The sequence below is a fragment of the Hippocampus guttulatus genome, chromosome 15 (genome assembly GCF_054856545.1).
Source record: "Hippocampus guttulatus isolate MCC_2025c chromosome 15, RoL_Hgut_1.0, whole genome shotgun sequence".
NCBI lineage: Eukaryota > Metazoa > Chordata > Actinopteri > Syngnathiformes > Syngnathidae > Hippocampus > Hippocampus guttulatus.
Window position 1 is genome coordinate 16,820,122 of NC_141275.1, and position 13,712 is coordinate 16,833,833.

At 56.6% G+C, this 13,712-nt stretch overlaps 2 protein-coding genes across 4 annotated transcripts; both read left to right on the plus strand.

Moving 5' to 3' along the window:
• The first annotated feature begins 103 nt into the window (after positions 1 to 103).
• Positions 104 to 5,101, plus strand: LOC147194335 (protein NipSnap homolog 2-like). 3 transcript variants are annotated; one of them, XM_086131124.1, is made up of 10 exons: positions 104 to 264; positions 1,171 to 1,295; positions 1,375 to 1,420; positions 1,503 to 1,597; positions 2,676 to 2,746; positions 2,941 to 3,081; positions 3,158 to 3,189; positions 3,870 to 3,964; positions 4,042 to 4,125; positions 4,859 to 5,101. In XM_086131124.1, exons 1-10 carry the CDS (start codon positions 164 to 166, stop codon positions 4,921 to 4,923), a joined length of 855 nt encoding a protein of 284 aa, XP_085987250.1. In that variant the 5' UTR covers positions 104 to 163; the 3' UTR covers positions 4,924 to 5,101. The 3 variants fall into 3 exon arrangements, with proteins under 3 accessions (XP_085987250.1, XP_085987249.1, XP_085987251.1); XM_086131123.1 differs by having other exon boundaries at positions 4,042 to 5,101; XM_086131125.1 differs by lacking the exons at positions 104 to 264; positions 1,171 to 1,295 and having other exon boundaries at positions 2,642 to 2,746; positions 4,042 to 5,101.
• A 988-nt stretch (positions 5,102 to 6,089) lies between these two features.
• Positions 6,090 to 12,541, plus strand: cct6a (chaperonin containing TCP1, subunit 6A (zeta 1)). The gene is made up of 13 exons (XM_086131116.1): positions 6,090 to 6,307; positions 7,092 to 7,155; positions 7,266 to 7,400; positions 7,481 to 7,654; positions 8,244 to 8,347; positions 9,029 to 9,299; positions 9,528 to 9,610; positions 9,741 to 9,837; positions 10,297 to 10,444; positions 10,746 to 10,879; positions 11,636 to 11,741; positions 12,139 to 12,211; positions 12,307 to 12,541. Exons 1-13 carry the CDS (start codon positions 6,171 to 6,173, stop codon positions 12,377 to 12,379), a joined length of 1,599 nt encoding a protein of 532 aa, XP_085987242.1. The 5' UTR covers positions 6,090 to 6,170; the 3' UTR covers positions 12,380 to 12,541.
• Positions 12,542 to 13,712: the final 1,171 nt, after the last annotated feature.

The window sequence follows — 13,712 nt, forward strand, 5'->3', positions numbered from 1 at the left end:
AGTCCCCCCCCCCCCCCCCCCCAAAAAAAAAATCATTCAAACACATGAGATTATTTCCAATGGACTGGTTTGCTCCATTTTAAGCGCAGCGTGTGACTGTGGCGATTGTAAAGTGGCGACGTGCAGTTTTGGTCCGGGCGAGCTTCCGTCCACCTGAAGCAAGATGGCGGCGCGAGTCCTTCGCACGGCGCCCAGGTGGCTGACGAGCGTCAAACACTCGCAACAAACTCTCGCCACGAGCGGACATTTTCGTGGTTCCGTCAGGTGAGTTTCTGTCGAGTCCAACTCGGCCGCGGTCGGCGCGCGATTTGAGTTAATCCGCTGCGGGATTGCATCGATGTCAAACTCCGGTGACGTGCTAGGCGGCTAAGCTAAGGCTAGCCTCGGTGGCTATCACTAATGTACGCAACTGACGTCGTTTGCTAGCAGCGGTGCTGGCTAACGAAAACTCGACGTCAAATGGCCCGCTGTTGTTTTTCTTCATGAAATCCGCAGCGGTTCGGATATTTGTCGAATGGCTGGACGAGGAGCAGCAAAGTTGGTGACTCCCAAAGCGCATTCAAGGTCAAAATATTGACGTGTCAACGTTCTCGTGACTGAGGATTCGGTACACGGCTCGCTGTACTCCCAACACAAACTTGTCCCTTTTCCCCCCCGTCAGTCACGCGATAAAGCTTCCTTGGCGACGAGAGCAGCGTATTAGTTTCTGTGATCGCTGTACGTGGGCGCAGGCAGCACCTACCATGAACTGATGTTTACATGGGCCCTTGTCCTTGAGGCGCAAGTGGCACCCGAAAAAAAACCAATTGGCTCTCCAAGTACCACTGGACTGAGCACCATGGTGGGCCTAAATATGGTCAAAAATCCCGAACAGGTCCTTCTTGTTTTTTTCCTTTGGGCTTTTCCCTTCAGGGGTCGCCACAGCGAATCAGTTGCCTCCATCTGACCCCGTTTTATGCATCCTCTTCTCTCACACCAGCTACCTTCATGTCCTATTTCAAAAAATGTACGAATAAAACGAAGTGCGTGTCATTTCCAAGATGCAAGTCCAAATTTGATGTGGGGGTGGAAGGGGGGCTGAATAAACATCTAATGTGTGAAGAGCGTGGTGGAAATTTGTGGGGGACAGTGTAAAGATTTTGGTGTTTTGTGTGCGCGCGCACGTGCCAGGAGCTTGTCTGGGCTGCAGGACAGCTGGTTCAAGTCTCTGTTTGTGAGGAAGGTGGACCCGCGCAAGGACGCCCACTCGCACCTGCTGGCTAAGAAGGAAGACAACAACCTGTACAAGATCCAGTGTGAGTGATGCACCAGGCCCGATCTTCACCTTCCTTGGATGCACTCCATCCAAACTGTTTTGCTTCCTCCCTCTTGCAGTTCACAACGTCAAGCCTGAGTGCCTGGAAGACTACAACCAACTCTGGTAACGCGCTTTGGTCTCGCTGTCCCTCGCGCACAAGTCCGATCGCCCTGTCAACCGCTCGATGTGTCTGTGTGCGTCGCAGTGAGAGCGTGTTGCCTTCCATCCACGCCGACCCGGAATACCCGTGTGAGCTTGTCGGAACATGGAACACGTGGTACGGAGAACAGGACCAGGCAGGTCAGACGCCAACGCTCTTGTGACACGCTCCACTCGGCAGCCACCAATATGGGGCAGCCCCTGAGCGGGAAGTCGACCCCCAAATTTTCTTTGCGATATCTTGTATGTGCTCTCACTAGTCTAAACGGGGCATTCTGATTCATACTGCGTTTGTGGAATATGAATGGTGCCGCAAAATCCACTTTAAAAAAAAGCCCAAGATGAAATCTGCTGGATGTTGCCGCCCATGTGACAGAGAAGGCTCCACCTCGGCATGCGGCGGCTGATTATTTATTCTGCGCTGCAGCATCGGCTTCGTCTGACAGTAAAACAGGCGTCGTCGGTGGCGGATTGACAGATCCTGGGTCAATATTGACTCTGGGGAATCGGCGACTCAGATTCGAGAAAATGCAGCATTCAATTGGGGAGACGGCTCTCGCGGGCAAGTCATAAACCATAAAACCGCATCCGTTTTGTTCTTCGGAACACGCGTGCACATGTTCCGCAAACGCACTATGAATCCGAATGTGCGGGCTAGCGGGGGCTGCAGAGAACATTTTGGGGTCGCCTTCCTCTTTGGGCAATACTTGGAGGGTCCCCTCCGAGTTGCGCAATCATCAACCAGGACTACGGGTGTTGCTTTCCTCCAAAAAAGGATATTTCATACAGTCACGTGCGAGTCACCCTGGTCTCAAGTTTTTCAAGCTAGGGGCCATTGTTTGACCTCTCTGGAAAGTGGATTCATGTTTTGGGCGAGTGCCGCGTGGTCGCAATGAACTCAAACGAGGCGGCTTGACCACAAGCGGCAGTTTGGGACCTCGTGACAATTTCATCCACAAAGCGGCATCGGCTTGGTTTTTGTCCCCCCCCCCCCCCCCCCCCCCTGCCACCGGCTAACGTTGACACCAAATCGAAGCGCAAAGCAAAGACAATAACGCCTTTGTGCATTTCAAACAAGCAAACCGGCCTGCTAGCTTAGAGTGAGCGTGCCGTAGCGATGCTAGCGGTTAGCATCACTAGGTGCCGTTATTCAAGGCTTGAAGCAACGGATAATTGAACTCACAGGGTGAATGTTGAACGTCGGCGATGCCTGTTGCAGTGCACCTGTGGCGATATCGAGGAGGTTACCCGGCCCTTACCCAAGTCATGAGCAAACTCCGGCAGAACAAGGTAAGGGCGCCGCCCCTTGCGCGGATCTGATTTTCGAGCGACCGTCGCTTTGGTTGCTACTTTGCAGCAGAGCTTGAGGGCGGCGGGACGCACTTGGCATGCGCACGGCACTCTAAGATGGCCGCCTGGCGGCCCTTGCGCTTCTCAACTCGCAGTGTTGTTGTTGTTGATGATGATGATGCGCTGCCTGCCAGATGTTTGCCGATTACCGGCGGGAGCGCGGCAGGATGTTGCTGTCCCGCAGGAATCAGCTGCTGCACGAGTTCAGTTTCTGGAACGAGCCGGTCCCCCGCGCCGGGCCCAACATCTACGAGCTGCGATCGTACCAGCTCAGGGTAAGCGCTTCCTGCACGCTCGCGCCCGCAGCGCAGCACGCGGCCCTTGACCCTTGACCCTCTGTTTGCGTTGCAGCCCGGCACCATGATCGAGTGGGGCAACTACTGGTGAGTCCGTCGCAACTCCCGTTTTCGGCGTCGCGTGTGCAGGCGCGTCCGTATTGTCGCCGCGTCCCGGCGTCCGCGTGGCGACGTCACTTCCTTGTCACGCGATACGTGACCGAGCGCTCATGAAGTGCCGGTGTGCGGGGGTTAGGGCTAGAAGGGCGAAGAAGGGACGTTGTTTTTCCGTGGCCGCGAGCAAGGATGAAATCGAATGACGGCCGCGTGTGTCGCCGCGCTGCTCTGAATCCCAAATGGACGTCCGAGCATCCCGTCACTCGGTATCTTCTCGTGTTCCGCCTACTCCGACGGCGTGCGTCATTTCTTGGCTTCAGACAAATGCTCTTCCAAATATTTGAAAACGGAACCTACGCAAGTTCCTTTTCCGATAGTTGTTCTTCATGACAATAAAGCAAACCGGTTGTCGGAAGAAGAGCGATCGCGGCTATTTAAGATGAAAGTGAACGCAACAAAAATGGCGGCTGGCCCGCGGGCTTGCGGCCCACGGGCCAGCCTTTGTCCACCTGGGTTGGAAGCGGCCGCTTGCCCTTGCCGGAACGGAAGCCATCGCGAGCGGCAGCGGACTCGGACGGCGGTCCCGCCCGATGGAAATAATGGAGTGGGACGCAGAGGCGAGATCGTTGTAATGCGACGGCGTGATGCGCGTGTGGCGCCCCTCTGTGCAGGGCGCGCGCCATCGAGATTCGGCAGCAGAACCAGGAAGCCGTGGGGGGATTTTTCTCCCAGATCGGAAGTTTGTACCAAGTTCACCACTTGTGGGGTGAGCGCCGCGCAACTTTGCTCCGGCCGTCGCTCGGATTCCGGCGCCGACCGTGTCGTCTTGTGATGGTTTTCCAGCCTACAAGGATCTGCAGTCCAGAGAAAACATTCGAAATGCGGCCTGGCAGCGGGAAGGCTGGGACGAGGTCGTCTACTACACAGGTTTGGCCGCCGCTCTCGCTGGATTCACTTCACGGTTCACATCTGCGCGCCTCAAATGCACAAAATGTAGCGCCGTGGACTTACAGGCGCCTCCCACACTAAACCGCTTGCAAGCCATTTTCAGAGGCGCGGGCCCCGCTTTGGCTCTCTTCATCCAACAAAATACAGCAAAAGGTCCTTCTACCCGCCACAGAAGTTCCTTCCCCAAAAACAAACAGGCGTTTCACATTGCTTCAGTGGGGGGGGTCGGTTCGCAGCCCTGACCGGGTCAGGGCGCCTTTTTTGGAAGGTTTGCCCGACCCGCTCGGGCGGCTTCTAAGATGCGTCGCCAGGAAGCGGTGTCGGCTCCGACGAAACCCCAAACTGTCAGCTAGCTCAGTGTTTTTGTCTTTGCGTCTTTTTTGGGGTGAAGAGAAAAACAAAGTCAAGAGAGTCAATTGATATCCCATTTCATATTCTCCACCAATCTTGCGTATTTGACACCCGTCCTTCGGGATGCCCCGATCCGGTCACGTGATTTTCAATGCGCCCTAAAACGGCGGATACTTAATGCCAAAGACTCGGCCTCCGGTGCCAAAAAAGCATCTCGGAAGGTGACATCACGCGGAATATGTTTGCCATGTCGGTGACTCGTCGATGAAGAGAGTTTGACGTGCTGACGTTGCGGTGGCGTGCGCGAGTGCTATGAAGCAGTCTTAAGTGTGCGTGCCGTTGGCCGGACTTGCTCCCGCAGTGCCGCTCATTCAGCACATGGAGTCTCGAGTCATGATTCCCTTGAAGAGTTCGCCCTTGAAATGAAGCCCGCCGCCCCGTGACCCCGTGCGGAGGAGGAGGAGGCGGCGCCGCCGTGAGGGGCTCCTGCTCGCAGTGTGAGCATCTCCATCATCGCGGACCGAGATATGTTTGCCGATTAACTTGATTGATTTTTCAAATGAGCATAGAAAAACGGGAGAATAATAAATCTTGGTTGAGTTGCCATGGTGATGCTTGTAGTTTTTTCCCCATTAAACAAGCAGAAGGTTCCCCCAAAGTCCAATTTGTTGATTGGATTAGTTTCGCTTGTGTTTTGAAGTGACTCTTTGGAGCTGCTCACGGGGTGGTGGCGGGCATTGGTGCTCCCCGGCTGGTGGAAGGTGGCACTGTGTTAACTGTTGGGTGATCATGTCCTGCTTCGATCGCTTAGTTGTACAGAATGGAATTGAACTTCTCACGAAGCCGCCTCTTGTCTTATTTCACAGCACACGTCATTGTTTGCTTTGCAACATGGAGTCTTGCTTTGATGTGTGTGTGCGTAAACGTCGGTGAGGCGATTCGGTGTTGCAAATAACGCTAGTAAGGCAGAGTACGTTGAAGAATCAACAGAAGATTTGTGTTTGCATTCGTTAAGGTGTTAACACAATGCCGGCTAGAAATCTGAGGATCACCATGAAAAAAACGATATTTTAGATTTTAAAGAAACGAAGTTGCCACAGAAATCCCGAAGCCACGATTAGTATTGGACAGTAGAAGGTACTGCAATTGCATGGATGCATTGCCAAATTGACTGGGTTGTTTCGTTTTGTTTCTTGCGGGGTTGGGCGGCTCGCGAGCGCAATTCTTACAGAAGAAGCGCCCCTGTGGTTGTTTGCGCTCGGGGGGGGGGGGGGGGTCTTTATTGGGAAGTGCCGTCGGACGGGGGGCAAACGGTGAGAGAAACTCAACCGGATTTCGAGAGCACTGTATCCAAAGCGCCGAATGATTCATACAACAAACAATTAATGAATGCACGCGGAAAACTAGAATCAGTCAAAAGCCAAAGAATAAAAACGGAATTTTAAAGATGGGCAGCCAAACGCTCGCAAACCTCTTGGGACTAGTGCGGCGTTGGGCTTTGGCAGCCAAATTCCGGCGGCAGCAGAATGTCCGAGCGTCGCCGTGTTCCTTGAACGCGTCGGGGTAGCGCGCGTGCGCGTGGGCCTTCCGGAAGCCTCTCGCTCTTTCTTCGCTTGGCGTGTCCCGCTCGCGACCAAGCCGCCCTTTCTTTTCTCGACTCGTTCTCCGTCGCCATGTCCGCCGTGAAAGCTCTCAACCCCAAGGCGGAGGTGGCCCGCGCTCAGGCCGCCCTGGCTGTCAACATCAGCGCGGCCCGGGGGCTCCAGGACGTCCTCAAGAGCAACCTGGGACCCAAAGGAACCATGAAAATGTCGGTACCGGCCGCGAGCCACCGGGCCCTTCTTTGCGACCGCTCAATGCTAGGCCGGGCTAAAGGGATAACCGGTGTCGCGGGGCACGTCTCCAATTGACCGCTTGCTCCTTGGGCTCTCTGTCCTGGAAGGAGCAAGTACATTTCCGCGTAGTTTTCAGTCTTTTTTTTTTTTTCAACCGGCGAAGTTGCTCGCTTTATTTTTTAAGGCCTCGCGTAGCCAATGCTAACAAATGCTAACCCTGTGCCGGCGCACGTTGCCTGCCTGCCCCGTCACAATCCACCTCGGCTAAAATTAGCGTCAGCATCAGAACGATTTCGAGTTGGTAATCTTCTTCATTGGCCCGGTCTGGTCAAACGCAAGGAAGGAATTGAGTCTCCCATAGGTGAAGTCGATCGGAAAAAATACTTTCAAATCGAACGAGCACGATGGGGAACAATAACCAGACAGCTAAGCAATCGAACACGCGTTGACGCGGCGACATCCGCGGATATCGCAATTCATGCTAATGATCACCCGTTGAACGCGCTCAAGAAGCTGCGGCGTTCTTTTGGGGAACGTGCCGGTTTGGGGGCGCATCTGATGCAAGAACCTGGAAACGGTGCCGCTGAGGGTAATGCGAGAGAATCCGAGAGTGGGAACGCGGAGCTACCGATGAGCTTTTCTGCACCCCGATCAAAGCAATGATTTGAATGGTTTCTTGCAGAGGTCGCAGACATTCGGGGTTTCCAAAGGTTTTTAGCTCCAGCTTCTTAGTGCGTGCGTGTGGTGTGGTGTGCGCAGGCTGGTTTCTGGAGCAGGAGACATCAAGCTGACCAAAGATGGAAACGTCCTCTTACATGAGATGGTAATTGGCCGGTTTTGACTTGCATTTATTTCTCCGCGTGAAACGTGAGTATTGCGGGCGCGCCGGTAAAAGAAGGGCTTTTGTTTTATTGTTCTGTTTGTTTCTCTCAGCAAATTCAGCACCCGACCGCATCGCTCATCGCCAAGGTGGCCACGGCCCAGGATGACATCACGGGGGACGGCACCACCTCCAACGTCCTCATCATCGGCGAGCTGCTCAAGCAGGCCGACCTCTACGTGTCGGAGGTGGCGCGCGCCCGCCGCCCGGTTTGCGTCGGTTCCTTTGCGTCTCGGGGCTAACGAGTCGTTGCGCGCGCCTCGATCAGGGTCTCCACCCGAGGATCGTGGCCGAGGGCTTCGCCGCCGCCAAGGAGAAGGCGCTGGCCGCGCTGGAGGAGGTGAAGGTGACGCGGCCGATGGACAGAGAGACCCTGATGGACGTGGCCCGGACCTCCCTCAGGACCAAAGTCCACGCCGAGCTGGCCGACCTCCTCACCGAGGTCACGCTCGCCGACTCCTTTTGCAAACTCGCCGTCCTCGCGCTTTTTGCCGCCGACGCGTCCCGCGATTTCCTACGATAGGTCCGTTTCCGTCGGGTCGAGGTTGACTTTGTGTGTGTTGGACTGACCCGTGTGTCCGCGAAGCCGTGGCAAAGGCGCGCGGACGGGGCCCGCCCCTCCGAACAACTTAAAACGCCCAATGAAGAAAAACCCGCCGCTGCGGAAACCGTAGGAGCGTTGCCGCGACTGCCATTCTTAGATTTCCGGCGGAAGTTCTTTGTCGTCTTCCATTTAGAAGAAGAGGAAGAAAAACGGGGGCCGTGTCAACTGAGTTTCAAAAGTTTCACGGCGCCAAAGGACGCTTTGAATGCCGCTTAGAAGAGGCCGATCGAAACGAAAAACAACAACTCTCATGCGGCATCCGTAGAGCCTGCCGCGATGGACTCGCAAGGGAAAATTGACGCTTGCAACAGTTTGCGCATTGAGGCAGTGGAGTCGCGCTCGAGGGGCGGCGAGGATGCGCGGCCGTGTTTTTCCACGCAGTCTGATTGGTGTGTGTGTGTGTGTGCGCGTTGCAAATGTGGCGCAGGCGGTGGTGGACGCCGTGCTGACCATCGCCAGGCCCAACGAGCCCATCGACTTGTACATGGTGGAGATCATGGAGATGAAACACAAGACGGACTGCGACACACAGTGAGTGGGCGTCGCCCGTTCCTTCCGCCGGGAAGACCGCGCTCGTGGCTCGGGACCGACCAAACAATTGGGCCCCGGCCACCGTCGCTCGCCCCCGAACCGCACGGCGGTGCGACTTGGGACTTTTCCCAGACGCCATCCGGCCTCTGCTTCGACTTGAGATAAGAGCGCGGTGAACTCTCGGCGGCTCACTTGACAAACGAGCGGCCGTTCGAAATCGGGAACAGCCGTCCCAAAAAGAGGCTTGCGAGCTGCTCTCCGCCCTTCTCGGCTGACGCGAACTCCAAAACCAAAGCGCCCCCTCGTGCCTTTCGAGGGCCCGTCGAAAGAAAGGCCCCCCCGCTAGCTTCATGCTAACTAGCGGCCTTTTTGCTTTGCGTTTCCCTTTTACGACTCTGAAGCCAGACACGCGTGCAGGTCGCCTTACGCGATGCGTCGCCCAATGACTCGTTTTGGAATCGGAAGTAGCTTGTTGCGCTACTTTTCAGTTGACTCTCAAAGGGCGGTCGGTAGGAGAGAAGTGTCTCAACGTCGCGAAAGGCGAAGACGACGTCTGTCGCGCCGTTTGCTCCGGCGGCCCACATCAAAGGATGCGGCGGGCCGCCACTTTGCCACCCGTCTCGTAATCTACGCGCCTCTCCGTGTTTCACGGGCGTGCCGCCGTCCTCTGCGCCTGCGCAGGCTGATCCGAGGCCTGGTGCTGGACCACGGGGCCAGGCACCCCGACATGAAGAAGCGCGTGGAGGACGCCTTCGTGCTGACGTGCAACGTGTCGCTGGAGTACGAGAAGACGGAGGTCAACTCGGGCTTCTTCTACAAGAGCGCCGAGGAGCGCGAGAAGTTTGTGGCCGCCGAGAGGAAGTTCATCATCGAGCGGGTGCGCAAGATCGTCGCGCTGAAGAAGCGCGTGTGTCCCGACGGCGACGGGGGCTTCGTCGTCATCAACCAGAAGGTAAGCCCGCCCGCCGACGTTTGCCTTCCCGGCGGAGGCGGCGCAGCGAACACCCGGGCGGCGCCTGCCACGTGGCGCTTCTTGGTCTAACGGCTGCGCTACAGCAAGCGTGACGTGTACCTCTGCATGCGGGGGGCCCCCCTTCCCCCCGACGTGTATTCAGCACTTCACCACAATGCCCAAAGCTCATCCCGCGCGGCGCCTTCACGCCCTCTCGTTGCGCTTCAGGGCATCGACCCCTACTCGCTGGACGCCCTGGCCAAGGAAGGCATCGTCGCCCTGCGCAGAGCCAAGAGGAGGAACATGGAGAGGTCAAAGTTCAACACGGGCGCACCTCGTCGCCTTCACGTCTGCCAAAATCACGGCGCTCGAGTTGCGCCCGACGAGCCGAGCAAGAATGTCCGCGACGCTGACGCGTGCCGTGTTTTTGTGCGACGGCAGGCTGACGCTGGCGTGCGGCGGCATCGCCATGAACTCGGTGGACGACCTGACGCCCGAATGTTTGGGCCGCGCCGGGCTGGTGTACGAGCACACGCTGGTGAGTGACGCCCAGAGGCCCCCGGAATGCTCGCCGGACGTCGTCGGCGTGACCGTCGTCAAACGGGCGCACGCGTTGGTCCTGGATTGGTGCGCGAGGGCGGCCGCGACCCGCTTGGAAACGCGGGGGCGGCCGGCGCAGGCCCTCAGCCGTCCGCTTGCGCCGAGTGGCGGCGAGATGACAGGCGGCGACGTTGTGGATGAGAAAAGGAAGCCTGAAAAGGACCGAGCGGCCTGCCAATTTGCTCGTTAGCGCAACCGCTCGCGGGGCCGTCGCTCGCCGCAAATAGGAATCTTAATGCCGTGTGACATCATCGCCGGGTGCGCTTTTGAAATCACGTGCCTTCAAATGCCGGCAGCAAAGCCGGGCAGCCGAAGGGGGCCGCGACCCGAGCGTCACGGGAAGCGCGTGCGGCGGCGGCGGCGGCCTGCTCACCGACCTCTCTCTCGGCGTTTGCAGGGAGAGGAGAAGTTCACCTTTGTGGAGAAGTGCGGCAACCCCCGCTCGGTCACGCTGCTGCTCAAAGGGCCCAACAAGCACACGCTCACGCAAATCAAGGACGCCGTCAGGGACGGCCTGCGAGCCGTCAAGAACGCCATCGAGGACGGTGAGAGCCCCTCCCAAGCATCCCCGGACGAGCGCGCTCGGAGCTCTCGTTCGCCGCGCCGGTCCGGCGTCTCCGGCGCACGCGCAACCTTTTCCTCCCCCCGTCGATTTTTTGGGCCCGCCAGCGCTGCGCTCGTGACGTCGTCTCCCGCTCGGCCCGAGCGCCGTCGCCTCCCTTTGACACGACCGCTTGCTCGAGTGTCTTTCCGTAGAAGCTCTTCCCGGGAGGGCGCCGGCACACACTCGGACACGGATCCCCCGAACTAAGCCGTCTTTTCTTCCCCCGCCGTCGTCGCCGTCAGGTTGCGTGGTGGCCGGCGCGGGCGCGTTGGAGGTGGCCCTGGCGGACGCGCTGCTCAAGCACAAGGCCGGCGTCAAGGGACGAGCCCAGCTCGGCGTGCAGGCCTTCGCCGACGCCCTCCTCGTCATTCCCAAGGTGCGCGCCGTCATCGCGTCGTCCCTTTTCTTCCGCTTGTCCTCAGCCCGCGGCTTTGCCGGCCGACCGCAGGGCGGGGACGGGACGCCGTCCAAAACCGCTCGACGGACCGGTTGCGCGCGCACGTCGACGCCGGCGGCGACTCTCCCTCCCGCGCTCGCTCCGAAACCTTTTTCTCGTCTTTCGGAACGTGAAAGCGCAGCCAAAAGACGCAACGACGCGCCGGGCAAAATGGCGGCCGCCGTTTGGAGGCAGCGGTGCGAACGAGATCCGAATCCCCCGACGTGGATGAGTTGGAAGGAGGGTCGCGTCCGGACTCGTTGGAATGGCGACGTCCTTTTGGATTTAAGACGCAAAGAGTTTCTGTCAGTCCTCCCCCGTGGCTCAGTGCAAGCCTCGAATGGAGCAGCAGGGGGCGCAGTCAGCCCAATGAGCCGCGCAAATAGGGAGGCGTTTTTTTCTACCGCCATCCGGTCGTGGAGTTGAACTCCTGACGGTCATTTGTTGTTCCTCCCGGATGAGGCTAGCGTGCAAATTGCTGGCGGCAATTTGGTCCATTTCGTAGCAGCCCAGATAAAGAGAGAAATCAATCTATTCTCTTGGTCCGCGCGCACGTGGGAGCTCAGTTCTCAAGTTCATTCGAGTCAACAGTCGCTGGCAGCGATTGCCCGCCGCGCCGCAGTAAGTGAAGATGTGCTTTGCTGCCGAATGTCCAGCTGATTTCTCCCCCCTGGCCCCTGTGGCCTCCGCCGACAGGTTCTGGCCCAGAACTCGGGCTACGACCCCCAGGAGACTCTTCTAAAGCTGCAGACGGAGTTTAAAGAGTCCGGAGGTCAGCTGGTGGGCCTGGACCTCAGCACAGGTGAGCACGCCCCCCCCCCGCGCTCGTTTTGCTGCGGAAGGCGAGCCGCCCTTTGCTGGGAAACTCGCCGTGGGCTTGCTGGGTCTGCAAAAGTGCCGCGCGCGCCGTCACTTTTGCAAACGCTTGCACGCAACCGTTTGGATGGTGGCTGTGTGTGGTTGGTTGATTGCATTGCGTCCTCTGAAAAGTCAAAAGGTTGCTTTTTCATCTTCGGCATATTAACCAAGCAATTTTTTTGTACAAGTGCTCCAAGTTCAAACCAGTTGGTCGTGTGGACATTGAGACTGGTCGCGTATTTCACTTCAGATGGCAGCGCGCGCACAATTCTTTGTTGCGCCATGAATTCCATCTCTTTCATGTGAATGATGTCAAACGCAGGATTGTGTGTGTGTTTTAGGGGAGCCAATGGTGGCGGGCGAGGCAGGCGTGTGGGACAACTACAGCGTCAAGAAGCAACTTCTTCACTCTTGGTGACCAAACCGCGTCCGCGACATCATCGACATCTTGCTTCTTGTTAACGTGTGTGTGTGTGTGTGTGTGTGTGTGTGTGTGTGTGTGTGTGCAGCACGGTGATCGCCAGCAACATCCTGCTGGTGGATGAGATCATGCGCGCCGGAATGTCTTCCCTCAAAGGTTAAAGTGTCGATGAGCTCAACAAGCACTCAGTCGGCCGAGCTTTTTTGTTGTCTGAACGACGACCTTTGGACGAGTTTATTTATCACATTTTGTTGAAATTAGAAGAAAAAAAACGCACTGATGACCGCTTTGTGTGTCCCCATTAAACTTGTTGTTGAGCAGGCCCTCGTTGACTCGGCTGATTCCGTTTGGATTCTTGGACTTTGTTTCAAACGGGGGACCAAAAAAAAAGGGATTTTGGGGCGGCATCCTTCAAGGTAGGCCGGCGGGAGCCCGCGAGGACCGCACGAGTAGGCGGCGCGACTGTTTGAAAAGTAGCTCTCCTCTAATGGGACATTGTGACTTTCCAGCAGTGTTACCTTCTCCGATTTTACAAAGCAACATTTGGTGCAGCCCGAGATGCGATTTTGAAACGTCCGCTTCTTCGTTGCCGTTGGTGTGCACGCGACCAATTCAAATGGCAACCCCGTTGGAACGTCCGCCTTCCCGGTCGCGCCGAGGCTTTGAAGCCGCCATCGGGTTCATGAAGGCGGCCTTCCCGCCAAGTGCGGATCGAGAAAGACGTCCCACGGCTCGCTGGCTGTTGACCGCGCGACGGCTTCGGGGAGCCGCTTCAGATTGTTGCTCGCGCCCTTTGACGGAAAATGCCGAACGTGTTATCGTAAGCCTTTCGCTCGTAGACTGCAGAAGTGCGGTCAACTACGCACTAGGAATTCTGCCAAAAGAGAGCGCTGGCCCAAACTCGAACCTCGTGGTTGATGGATTTTGTCGGATGACTAAATGAAGATGCGGTTTATCGGTGTTTTCGTACGGCGATGTTCACCGTCCCATTTTATTCAACGCTGAGGTGTTTGCGTTCCAAAGAAAGAAAGTGAGTACAATACTGTATCCCAGAATAAGTCTTTATCATGTGAAAGGTTTCCTGACACAGAATAAACATATCGTATTTGGCCAATACACTTTATGCCGACAAATTACTTAGTCATATATTAAATACTTTTTTTTCACTCCCGCAAGTCAATACGGACGCGAAAATCATTTGTGCCTCAGTGCATCACACTGTGATGAAGATGCAGCTGCCTCTCGGTATGCCTCCGGCCAGCAAGCGCTTTCGTGTGCGCATGAAGCATCCAGAATTCTGTCAATGAACCCGCCGTCATGACTTTGCGGTCATACTCTGTTCTCGAAATGAAAAGTTTATTTCTGTAGACAGCCGCGTGAGAAGAAACAACAACCCGAAGTTGCTGTTTCGCATCGGACGTATTTGTCTGCCGCACTTGAACATGACAAGCACATTCAAGTTGTTAACTTGAGCTTTTATCGTTGAGAAAACGA

Excerpts from the sequence above, each read along its gene's own strand:
- LOC147194335 (XM_086131123.1), top strand. The coding sequence starts at position 164 with ATGGCGGCGCGAGTCCTTCGCACGGCGCCCAGGTGGCTGACGAGCGTC. Across the intron at positions 265-1,170 it reads CATTTTCGTGGTTCCGTCAG|GAGCTTGTCTGGGCTGCAGG; the intron begins GTGAGTTTCTGT and ends CGCACGTGCCAG. Across the intron at positions 3,965-4,041 it reads CCAAGTTCACCACTTGTGGG|CCTACAAGGATCTGCAGTCC; the intron begins GTGAGCGCCGCG and ends ATGGTTTTCCAG.
- cct6a (XM_086131116.1), top strand. The coding sequence starts at position 6,171 with ATGTCCGCCGTGAAAGCTCTCAACCCCAAGGCGGAGGTGGCCCGCGCT. Across the intron at positions 9,838-10,296 it reads TGGTGTACGAGCACACGCTG|GGAGAGGAGAAGTTCACCTT; the intron begins GTGAGTGACGCC and ends CGGCGTTTGCAG. Across the intron at positions 10,445-10,745 it reads CAAGAACGCCATCGAGGACG|GTTGCGTGGTGGCCGGCGCG; the intron begins GTGAGAGCCCCT and ends CGTCGCCGTCAG.